Source organism: Nilaparvata lugens, chromosome 4, assembly GCF_014356525.2.
Source record: "Nilaparvata lugens isolate BPH chromosome 4, ASM1435652v1, whole genome shotgun sequence".
Taxonomy (NCBI): Eukaryota; Metazoa; Arthropoda; class Insecta; order Hemiptera; family Delphacidae; genus Nilaparvata; species Nilaparvata lugens.
The window spans coordinates 78574005-78587383 of NC_052507.1; the positions used below are offsets into that span (position 1 = coordinate 78574005).

Below are 13379 nucleotides of genomic sequence, written 5' to 3' on the forward strand. Positions count from 1 at the left end.
ATGTGGCATCATCTTTGAAATCTTTAAGCACCATTGTTTCAGTTGACTATTAAACATAATAATTGTGAAGATTAGTAAAAAAATATACGATCAGCTACTGCTCCACTCAAACATCCTAAAAATAGAAAATCACACCCTAAATGATAACACAGAAGTTTACAAACTACAGAATACAGTTTACACATATATTTTTTACACCTGTTATACTATTTCTAACGATAATTTTATGGATAATATCATATTGGATCACAAATGTATCCATAGTACTAAACAATAATAATTCACAGCGATAAAGTGTTACAAATATTAAAATCGGTACCATTCATCTAATATGAACTCTCATTCCAACAACATTCCACCAAATATCTTGTCCCAAGCAAGGCCCAAGTTTTCGAAAGAAGGAAATGAGATAGTGCCGGTTGAATTTTAACCGCGATCAATTCCACGGAAACCAATCAGAGAAGCCGTCTTTTCAAAAATGCCCACTCTACTCTTGTGAACTTAATCACGATTAAAATTTAACCGGCTTTTGTGCAACCGGGCCATAGGAGGTTTTCTCAAAAAATAAATAATATGACACTGACATTCACAATATTGTTTTGAAGTATTAACCTGTAAAAACGTGGAGACGAGAAGCCGAATAGAAAAATGGCTGCCTAGAAAGTAGACCATTAGAAGTAACCATGAAGTTTGAATGGAGAATAAAAAGTGAAAATATCACAAGGTTTTGTATTTCTTATTCATCTGATTGTTTTGGACGAATACTAAAACCAATTAGGCACCAAAGAGGTGGAAATAGGTAATGTCATGGTAAAATGTGAGAAGCTGCTTCTACAACCAGTTACTTGGACGTACGATCTTTTTCCATCCTTATAAACTCTATCAGATTGAACCTTAGTCCAGTTATAGAATAGACACACCCCATTGTATATTCATACTGAAAGTCGATGAAGCCAACATCTACTGCCATATCGCCCCATCGTGACGACAGCATTATATAATATACAATTATAAGTTCTTAATTATATAATTTTAGTTCTTTAATAATCTACTTCCATTTGAAATGAACACAATCTGCTATGGAAAACAATGTAAACAAATTGAATGAAAAAGACTAAGAAATTGTCAAAAAACCACTGATTTATTGATAATTAGAAAGACCGGTTTCGGTTATCACACCAATGTCAATCTCTGATGAACTAAAACTAAATACAAGAGCAGCAGAATTTATACTAGTAGGCGAGTACTGCTATTGGTCAAGGGCATAAACGCCTGCCATGGGCCTAGCTAGACAGTCTCCTCCCACTCAACGGTGTGACAAAATGGCGGCTTAAGCAACAGAATCGCCATGATAATAAAATTTACTTTCAGTACAAAATAAAAACTAAGAAAACAAGTGTGAAAGATAATAAAACAAATATGTAAATCGAAAAACTATTGACTAATGTATGCTTTCAATTTTATGATAAAAATAAATTCGTAGTGTTGTATTGGTTGAAATGAATCTGGTCATTTAAACTATACTGGGAATTTTCCTTAATTACTCTTGTTATTTCTAAAGCCTCTAGAATATTCAAAGATCTGCCTTTGTTATTAACATGCAGAAACTCAACATTCTCCTTAACTGTGAACTTGTGATTATTTGTTATCAAATGTTCTGCAAAGTTAGATTCCCCATTTTGTTTATTCCAATCTCTGATGTGTTCTTTAATTCTTCTTTTGAAACTTCTACCAGTCTGACCCACATAACAAGCATTACAATCATCACATTCAAGTTTGTACACCCAGCTTTTATCCCAAATATCAATTTTGTCTTTACTCCAGCTAAATAGACTATTTAAAATCGGTTTGGTCTTGAAAGCAACATGAAATCCATTCCTCTTCAATTCCCTACCTATCTTATCAGATACAAGGCCTAAATATGGGATTGTTATCCAAGTCTTCTCCTCAGAGTTTGAGCCTACAAAGCTAGAATTGATTGAAATTTGTCTATTAATTTTACTCAATCAATACCAATCATTACCAACCCATACTGATGTTATCATTCCTCTTCATTCTTGTCATCCTATTTCTCACAAACTCTGATAGACTAAATCTGTGGTTTTTGACAATTTCTTATTCTTTTTCATTCAATATGAATAATTACCACAATATCAACTTCTCAACTACACAAAAAGTGAAAAAAAAAATGTAAACAAACTCTACAGAAAAGTTTTCTATACGATGCTGACGTCACGATGGGGTATTATGGCAGTAGATGTTGGTATTCAGTATGGGGCGTGTCTATTCTATTACTAAAGATTAAACAAATTATGTCAAACAGGTGATGTTTGTCAAGCTCTGTTCAATCTGTAAGACTTCAAAGGGACGACAAAAAAACGAACGTTCATAAATATATATGTGAGTATAACTGGCTTTACTGAGATTATATTTGGCGAACAGTGACGGAAAATTCTATCAACAGACTCCTGACTTCTAGAATAATTGTTTGAAATGGAAGTGATCTCATAAATGACTCGATGGAAATGATCCTTGTGAAACATTTCTTCAATGAACTTCAGTTCTCTAATCCTACACAGGTACCAAACTCTTCCACCGGGCTACAATCCCCTATACATTCTACAAAACTTTACACATCAGTGAATCTTTAAGACTGATTCACAGTGACTAAAGCTGCGTTTACCCCAAAGTTATTAACAAAATGTTTATTTTTCCGTCCTTATAGATTTTATTAGATTGAACATAGTTTATCATATACATGAATCAATCAATCCATAGAATCTGTTCAATCTAATAGAATCTATAAGGACGGAAAAATAAACATTTTGTTAATAACTTTGGTGTAAACGCAGCCTTAGCTTACACCCAAACTATACCACATTCATAACACAATATATCTGATTAGTTTTTAATACATTTATTACACATATATGTATGTAAGTTTATGTGACACATAATATGATAGATAATATATTTAGTAAATACAGAGTTTTTGGTAAGGGTTTCCAAGAGTATCAGGAATTGATAGAGAGTAGAAGTTTTGTGCATGTTGTTTACAGAGCTTTTCTTACATAGATGGAAACCTTCTGGATTCTTCGACATTTGCCAGAGATAGAGGTGCAGTGGGCAAATTTCTTGAACGATATTGCTCTTCGAAACTTGCCAGGTGACTGAAGGGAGGGGTGAGTCCTGCCAGGGTCATTCTGGTTGGAATCTGTCAACAAAAATAAATTAAAAATATCAATCTGTACAATCATAGGATACTATGGAATTATATTTTGTTAACTAACAAATGAAGTAGTCCTAATGAAGTACGTTATTAGATAATCTGTATCAATATTAGTAAAAATTAAGTAAACTCGTATGGCTTTTGCTGGTGGGGAGTCCCTTGCGGGAAGGTCCCACCTCGCCTGAATTATAATTTAAGCTGTCAATGAGCCTCATGACTGCCACACTTAAGCCGGGTTCAACTGCTTAATCATATCGGTTCATCCTATAACATGGATATCCATCAATATCAGTTTTAATGACGATTTTCAACTGTTCAAATGTTCTGACTTGCTGTGTTAAATAGGGAAAATATTCTATTGTATAAAATTTAATCGATCATCCATTGATATATCTGAAAATAAAACTGCAAAGTATAAACTATTTGAATCTCTCTTCAATTTTTCACTGGCATAGTTTTGTGGACTGCAACTTCACATATTTAATGATTCATTCAGGTTAATATTTGATATTCAATCTATGATTGATTTTCTGTTTTGAGCCTGTGGTACTTTAAATTGTATTTTTCTGAATGATTCAATAAATTATCTTCAATCCTCATGCGTTACGGTTTGATGTTTGTGAATAATTCTTTGATTTATCATGACAATTTTCATATTGTATGAATTCAATTATGTATAATGTACTATTCGATTTGTTCATCAGTCGTAAATCTTCAATCTACTCATCATCTCTGCAACGAACATGGTCTTTTCTCTCATTTTATTCAGGATTCATCTGCATCATTCACGCACAATGCATGAAAATACTTTCGTGTGCATTGTGAGCAAAAATTCACAAATAATTCCACTTTGAACGCATCTCGTGTTTTAAACAAAACATCATTCTCCAATAATCAATATTAGAGAATACGAGATAATTATATTTCTTTCTTCTCGAGAATTATTATTCTCAAATAATGCATATTCTATTCATCCAATAGAGTCTCTTAATTGATATTGAACATAAAATAGAATTATATGTAGTACCCTTTAAAAATAAATAAAATATTAGAAAACAAGAATACAAATTGTAACGTAGCTACTAGTTTCGGTGATCACACCATCGTAATTATTAAACCCTATATTATTTATTTTTGAAGGGTACTAAAATTCTATTTTATAAATACAAGAGAGTAGCTCTGAATTCATACATTTTAAAATGGTATTGGAGATTACGATTATCCAAATTATATTTCTTTCTTATTGAGAATTATATCTATTGTTCTCCAATAATAAATATTCTATTCATTCAATAGAATCTTGTTAATTTGTTGTATAAGGTTATTTGTTTTCTATCACGAGGCTCATGTAATTAAGCCCGGCACACACACACATCGATTTTTGTTCGTACGATATTTTTCCGTGCTTATGAATTCCATCAGATTAAACGGAACTTGACAAACATCATCTGTTTGAAATCATCTGTTTAATCTAATAGAATTTATAAGGACGGCAACAAAAATCGATGTATGTGTAGCTAGACTTGGGGCCGGTTTCCGAGCTCGGGATCTAGCTGAGTTCTAGACTTTAAACAGCTGCAGTCAGAAAATTGGCTTTCCGAAACGGGTCGTTGTCGCAGTCCACGTTTAAATTGAATTTTGAAAATCTAGAAGATTGAAAACATAATAAAATATAGAGAAAATAGTGTAAAGGTAAAGTTTCAGCTATTTTGAATTATTTAGGAATTTTCCATTTCGTCAAGGAAAAACGTTTCCAATTATAGAGATGAGAGAATAAAGATTAATTAACAGAGACTATGCCCCGTTTTGGAAAGCCAATTTTCTGACTCCAGCCGTTTAAAGTCTAGAACGTTGCTAAATCCTGAGCTCGGAGAACGGCCCATGTTGTTCCCAGAAACCAGCATCTATATCGTTTCTCCAGAAACATATTTGGGATTCATTATTGCTATGTTTCACATAATAGGCAGGTTGTTTTCTGGAGATGAACTGTTCAATTAATTATGGAAATCCATTACTCATCATGAATACATTGAATCTGAGAATGAGTTTGAACATAAACTCTGAACTTTTTATATAATACTCTATGAAATAATATAGTCAGCCATTCGTACTGTATATTCTTGCAGCATTTTTCTAAATCCCACCTCTCTACATAGAGCTGCCTAGTTTTGATAAGCGTTGATAAACCAATTGTTAGCGTACACAAGCCTGAAGTTGAGTGTTTGAACTTTCAAATCACATCCACCATGTGTGGCTGGCACACACTCAGATTGGATTTAGTCTTTTGAGGTAGAACGTGTAATTTAATTGGACTGCGAGTTAATTAGAAAATTTGCAATCTCAACCAGAAACAGCTGGCAGATTTTCTTGAAGGAGCTCGCTTCTAATTTCTCTATTGTTCCTCGGTCTTACTTTGAAAAGTGATTTTCGCGAAATCTCTCAGCATTTCATTGGAACTGCACTGATTTCTGGAGAGCATTACGGTTTGATTAAATTCCGGCGCATCTGAAACTTTAGTGCCTGACATCACCCTGGGCTCTTTAAACCCAAGCACTTCACCACTTGTCTAGTAGACTCAACAAACTATAGGATATCCTTGTTCTTACCAAATGTAATTGATCGCTATCAGTACTCAGCTTTTAGTCTGATAACTGATATTGAATATCTGAAAGTTAATTATGCCATATTAATTAAGGATCACTTGCAGCTAGCTATCAAGCTGAAACCGCACAATGGATGACGTAATCTTGTTGCTTGTGAACCTACTCCATGGATGATTATTATTATCGAAGTCATGATAATTTTGAGAGTAGAGAGTATAAAACATGATTGAACATGATATCTCACTAGTGTATTTTTTATTTGAAATAGGCACTTTTCCATTGGTATCCTATACTATTGAACGAACAATCTCTGTTTATATGTTAAGATATTCATATGTTTATCCTATACTTTTAAACGAGCAACTTCTGGTTTTATGTTTAGATGTTTATATGTCTATCCTATACTATTAAACGAGCAATTTCTCTTCATATGTTTAGATGTTTATATGTTTATCCTATACTATTAAACGAGCAACTTCTGGTTTTATGATTAGATGTTTATATGTCTATCCTATACTATTAAACAAGCGATTTCTGTTTATATGCTCAGATGTTTATATGTCTATCCTATACTTTAAAACGAGCAATTTCTGTTTAGATGTTTATATATCTATCCTGTACTTTAAAACGAGCAATTTCTGTTTATATGTTTAGATGTTTATATGTCTATCCTATACTTCAAAACGATCAATTTCTGTTTATATGTTTAGATGTTTATATGTCTATCTTATACTTTAGAACGAGCAATTTCTGTTTTTATGTTTAGATGTTTATATGTCTATCCTATACTTTAGAACGAGCAATTTCTGCTTTTATGTTTAGATGTTTATATGTCTATCCTATACTTTAAAACGAGCAATTTCTGTTTATATGTTTATATATCTGTATTTGACCGGATCTCGAAAACGGCTCTAACGATGCTAACGAAATTTGGAAAAAAATAGGTTTATAATATGAAAACTCGATTGCACTAGGTCTCAACCCTGGGATAACTCGCTGAAGGACATTAGAAGGATAAATACGTCCTTGGAAAAACAGCTGGGAATTTTGTCGTCTGTCGATACCGTGATGGAAGTGAGTGAGCGACTGCATGTGTGGGATCATTCAGCAGATCTTACGAGAAAAAAATTCAGCAAGAAAAACTTATGTTCGTTTATTTCTCTGTTTTCTTAGAAAACATGTTTACTTCAGAAAGTCCAAAATAATAACTAGATTCTGTTAGTGTAGAATAGTACATAGTATATTCACAAATATTGTAGCAAACATAGTACATATCATTCTAAACTGAATTCATAGTATTTATCTATTTATAATTGATGATGTGTTTGTTTTTTGAAGTATGAATAAATTGTTATTTTGATGAGTGATAGTAGCTTAACCTAGATTTTGATTTGGGCTGTAGTATAAATTTGAAAAGGGACAGTTTTGGGCATAAGCCTGTTGTGCCTCCTCATATAACTGTAAGAATAATTGTACGACTGAGAAAATGAATAAATAAATATAAACTATAAATTCAATCTTCCGTTACAAATTTTCTATGCTTTTACACTCTAGAGCAAAGCTCGGTCCCCCGATACTACTACTTAATTGCAGTTCAACCCAAGTTTGAATCAATTCAAGATTGAACCAAGTTATTATCGCATTATTGATATGTTGAGTTTTAATTGGATTAGCTATAGCTCGTTTATTCGATCTCGATATATATATATATTTTTTTTTCAAATCAAATCAAATTTATTCCCATTTAAAATACAGTTTACAATCAGTTTACAGATATTGTAGTTCATAATGGCCTAACAGGAGGAGAGATTGATTAATTGATTAAATTAGTTCATCCATGCAGATCTCGATACACACAGTCTTATACACCGTAGCTTATAACTTAACACACTTTGAATAAGAAAGGAAAGTAGGTATGATTATATTGATAATACTGAGGGTGATGCCCACATAAGCTCTTAGGCTTGTGCGTGGGTATTGAGTGAGAGGGATGATGATGAGAGATGACCAATTTTTAGGTAATCGGGACCGCCGCTTTATCGTCTCCTCCGAAAGACGGGGTGGCCGTATCCATGTGATTGTGCTGTGGTCAAAAACTTTTTGCCCCGGTTTAAACTCGAACTTGGGTTCTCTTGATTATTAGACCGGCGTGTTATCACTTACTCCAACGAGCCACCCAAATGAGAATATCAAATAATAAAAGAGAGATGGAGAAATTGATTGATCCATTCATTGCCCCTATTTATTTAGAAAGAGAGATTAGATTTATTTTTTTTATGTATGTTACAATATTTACTGGCTTATACACTAATTTACACTAAGTGACGGTAATGCTAATATTATTCAACGAGTTTTACATAGTATGAAATAGTATATTTCGCACCTAGAGCAGAAAATGAGATTTTTCTCATTTTTATTGATATATGAGAATAGTTGTTTACTAAGCACTTCCGAAAGCAGAAGTGGAAGGTGATAGCTCTAGCAAATCTAAGATAATCTGAATATCAGGAAATTGTCCAAGTATTTTTATTTTTATTCTGATTTGTCTAAATAACCTAAAAAATGATGTTCAATTATGTGGGAGGTTGAGTTTATACATTTTTATTCTTTCAAATGACAATAAGATGATATTATCATAAATGTTTTAATTATTATTGAATAATGAACACAAATAATGAAAAGTTTTTTGATCAGCTGTTTTTTGATCACCTTTCTTAGTTCCATGTTAGCCGCTGGAAAGGGTACTCTTTCCGGCCTAGGCCGGAAAGAAACCTGTTCTGACGTCAGACGAGAGTCGTCTGCAAACAATGTGTTTCAGATCTACGTAGGGACTGGAAAACAGCTGCTTTCTGTGCAGTGTAGCGAAAAATTAATCAATGAGAATAAAGATTAAATTCAATTAGAATAACGATAATATAAAATTGTAATGTAACTTCATAAATCGGCGGTGTTACAACAAATAATTGTCGATTCTTTGAAAAGGATATAAAATAATATCCTTCTCATCTACACACAACCGGGTTGTGATGGAATAGAGCTGTTGGGAATATTATAACATGTGAATATGTGATTTGAATCTTAGAAATGGGATGAATTGATAAGATGGATGATATTAGAATGAGTAATTAGTGAATACAATATTGCATTAATGATTGAAAATATATAAATGGAACAAACGTTATAGGGTGTGATTTAATTAAGATTTCAGAAATTGATTGAGTAATGATTACGATGTACAATACTAAAGAACAGAAAATGTTGAGATGAGATGATGAATATGTATTATGTAAGATGGATGAATGAATGGAATGAAGAATGGAAAGGATGGGAGATTAGAATATTTGTCATGCAGTGCTCTAAGGTTGGACAGAGTCAGTCATTTTCTTTATAAGATACTTTTTCGAAGACAGGATAAAGCCCGCTCGGCTCTCAATGCATCTAATAGAGTTGACAAGTTTATTCCATTTACGAAAAGCACTGACAAGGAACGATTTAGAATAGACAGAAGTTCGGTGATTAGGTATCCTAAGAGTATTTTCACCAGTTTTAGTACGGGAAGCATCTATCCTCCTACCATCGGAATAGTATATTACGCTACAAGTACAGAAAGTTGTTGTTTACGGTATGAGGATAGTTTCCCGGGCGAGGCTTGCTGAGCCCGGGAATATGTTATCCAAATACCGTAAACACTTTTCTGAGAGAGTCGCGTATGATATTTTTCGCCACACTACAGGTATAGCTGACGCCAAAAAGTTAGGCGTTTTCGTGGGTCTCTTAGTTCCATGTTAGCGGCCGGAAAGGGTACTCTTTCCGGCCTTAGCCGGAAAGAAACCTGTTTCTTACGTCAGAGGAGAGTTGTCTGCAAACAATGTCTTTCAGATCTACATAGGGGCTGGAAAACAGCTACTTTCTGTGCAGTGTGGCGAAAACAAATTTAAAATAATTAGGATTGCCATATTTTAAAGTATCTCTAACAAGTTTGATTATTCTGAAGCGTCTCTGATCGGGAAGCTTCAGGGTAGAACTAGCAATGTGTGCTGGGGTGATATGTTCATGGCGTTCAAGAGAGTAAACAGAACAAAGACAATAATTTTGGCAACGCTGCATTTTATCATTGAGTGTAACTTGCATGTCATTGAGGACAGAGTTGCAGTACGTGGAAAAATGTGGAAAAATCAGAGATTGTACCAGTAATAATCGTATACTTCTAGGAAGGACATCTTGTAAATTGTAAAGAGACATCTTGTAAAGAGAGAGAGAGAGAGAGAGAGAGAGAGAGAGAGAGAGAGAGAGAGAGAGAGAGAGAGAGAGTGAGAGATTGATTGATTGAGTACTTCTTTATGTGGATTACAATATATACTGGCTTATACACTTATACAATAGCTCACAATACAGCAAAATTAAAGTTGAATTTACATAATATAGACTAAGAAAATAATTATTGAATATAATTATTGAGAGAGAGAGAGAGTGAGAAAGCAGGAGAGACAGGAGAGAGACAAACACGCACAGAAAGCTGTAACCCTTACTTCTTCTGAAGATGTTTTGAAAATAGAGCTCTACCATGTTGGTTGAGGCCTATAATCTATTGTACTAACCACCTTTAAACCTAAGTCAACAGCCCGAGATCGATTGGTTCAAGAAAACTTTTCAACATCTTATGAGCTATTACAACATTACAACACTTAGGAATTCCAATTAACGCCTGTAACGTTTCTACACAAAATTCTACACGGCTGCGTAAAGTAGAAAGTTGTTTTTAATTAAAAAGGAAGCCAGTTAGTACAAAATAGCTGCTGGAGTAGTAATTGTTCAGTGGGATTGGTGGGCGAGGGGGAGGAGCAGATGAACAAGCTCTCGACCAATCACAAGAGAGCTTCTAGCTTCGATGATTAGCCGCGAAAAGACCTAGCCCGACAGCCGTAAAACAAAAGCATTTAATGGGCCTCTAGCTACGCCAAATGGTCATAAATCACTAATTATAGCCCGGTGCGGGCAGTGGACAGTGAGGAAGAGGGGGTGAAGGAGGAGGAGGAGTAGGAGGAGTAGGAGAAGGAGGAGGAAGATGAGCAGGTGGAGGAGGAGGAGGATGATGAGGGACAGTTGGAGGATGGAAATGATGAGGAAGAGGAGCTGGTGAATTGGTAAGAGGAGGGGGAGGAGTAGGAAGTGAAGGAGGAGGAAAAGCAGGAGAGGGAGGAGGTGGAGGAGTGAGTTGAGGAGAAAGAGGAGGAGGAGGAGGAGGAGGAGGAGGAGGAGGAGGAGGAGGAGGAGGAGGTGAAGGAGAAGGAGAAACTGATAAATGATGATTGAGAAGGAAAGAAGTGCAAATATTTCATTGTAAGAAGCAGGTATGTTCAGTGATTATCATAAAATATCGGGGCACCGAGCTTCGCTCCTTATTTATTTATTGATAAACAGAACACAATTCTTTAAAATGATTGGGGAAGTACTAACAGGCACAGCCCAAAACTGTTTCTTTCCCGAATTTCGATTTATATACTATAAATAGTTCAGGAAGTAGGTTATGTTCCATACACTTGGATTCAGGTTCAATTTTCTGTTCAAACATTTGAAAACAAAAAGACTATAATTTAGATTATATTCAAACCATATTGAATAACAAAATAACACTCTCTAATCACTTAAAATTGTCAAATAATGATCAACTTTGAAAATTATGATAATCTCAAGTTTAGGAGGATTATCATGTCATGTTAACAAATCAGATTATGTTGATCAAGTCGATTAAATTGTCTAGCTAGATAAAATTTCTCGCTGATTGATTATGATTACAGAGCTGGAAATAATTCTGTCTCTCTCCCACACAGGCACACGCATCTTCTGTTATCGAGAGACGACGAAATTATCATCTGTTTTCCAAGGGAGAATTATCCTTTCAATGTCGTTCAGCGAGTTTTCCCAAGAATGAGACCTAGTGCAATCGAATCTTTATATCATAAACCTACTATGTTCCAAATTTCGTGAAAATCGTTAGAGCCGTTTTCGAGATCCGTAATACAATAGCCAGATATGAAAATAACCAGATATATAAATACAGAAATTGCTCGCTTAATATAATAGGATATTGCCAATAACTGCATTTACTTTTCCACTAATTACAAGGAATAAATAGAGTTTTTAAAAGGTTTAGGGCCATTTGCACAGTCAAAGCTTGAACTGAATTTAATCAGCTGGTGGCTTAAACTCAAAATGTAACACATTGTAACAAATGAGACTTGACACGAATTTAATCCAGTTTAAAATGAAATTAAGTTTAAACTGTCACTGTGAAAACGGTCCTTAGTGGATGTAATTTTTATATTTAATCTAGTTTTCGAAATTGTTCTCATAAAATTCAATCTTCTAGCTTATCATAGACATCTTCTAGCTCATAATTTGAATGCATGGACTAGTAGGAGCGATGCGATAAACATGCCACTACGCGCCGTAGTTTCATGGGGGAGGACCGCGCCGCAGCGTAGCAGTGCTACTTATCCCCCTCCCACCAACGCATCTATGATCGTAACCCCAAACTATATACATCATTGAATTCAGGAAGAAACGGTCTACAACGTTTATTGGGAACTTTTTGCCCTAAGTCAGTTAACGACTTGAATATTCAAGAAATAAAAAATAGTCCATAAAAAATACATTTTTCGAGATATTTATTTTTTACGGAAAAACTATGCGGTTTATCACAAAAATGTAGAAAACCACATTGAAAGCCAGTTATGTGTACATAATATTGAGAAAGGATTCAAAGCTTTACTAGGAATAGTAACTGCAGAACAGGCGTTTTTTAGAACTTACCCCCCTCCCCCTCAATCTGTCGACCACCCTGGGACGTGACGACATCGAGTTTCATATACACTAAAGACCCACCAACCATAATCCGAAGTCAAATTCTCTGCCTCTCTCATGTATGCTCAATGTAATCCAGCGACTGGACTACAAGGCAGCCTGGAAAATTTCACGAGTGTAAAATATTCTAGTATTTACAAAATTGGTGATTGCCTGGTTGCATATGCTTCCCCTTCATTCATAAAACGGATGATGTGGTTGCTAATGATGCAGTCATAAGTTTTCATCCCAACTCCACCTAATGAGAATAATTGTCATTTCATTTTCATGAGTCTAGTTCTTTAGCTTGATTGCAGCACAATATAATGAATGTCAACCAAGATGGGAATCGAACCCACGAAAGGTGCCTTAAGGCCTACTCAATTTATAACAATTCAAACCTTCAGGCTAGGTCGCCTTGTTGAATATGTACACTCCCAATATTAATGTAACTCTTAAACAAGTTGAAGATTGTGCGTTTTATGTTTTAGTTATTTATGAATAGATGTTGATGAATGTTTCTCATACATCCTTTGTTAATCATTTCTTATTTGTCTTTTGTTGCGATTGTCTACAGATATTGTACAAATAAGGCTCAAATCACACTTACGCGACTCAAGTCGAGAAGAGACTGCGACTCTAGTCTCTTCTCGACGCAGCAAGTGTTTTCAAATGATGACACTCAGACCAGTCGAATCTAGTCT

At 34.6% G+C, this 13379-nt stretch overlaps 1 protein-coding gene across 1 annotated transcript in view; it reads right to left on the reverse strand.

Annotated features, from left to right (window-relative positions):
- Positions 1 to 2781: 2781 nt before the first annotated feature.
- The window catches only part of LOC111054599 (doublesex- and mab-3-related transcription factor A2), a 202158-nt gene continuing 191560 nt past the window's right edge, over positions 2782 to 13379 (reverse strand). Inside the window, exon 6 of the mRNA XM_039426559.1 lies at positions 2782 to 3214. Coding sequence (XP_039282493.1) covers positions 3068 to 3214 — 147 coding nt within the window. The 3' untranslated portion in view covers positions 2782 to 3067. The remainder of the gene's footprint in view (positions 3215 to 13379) is intronic.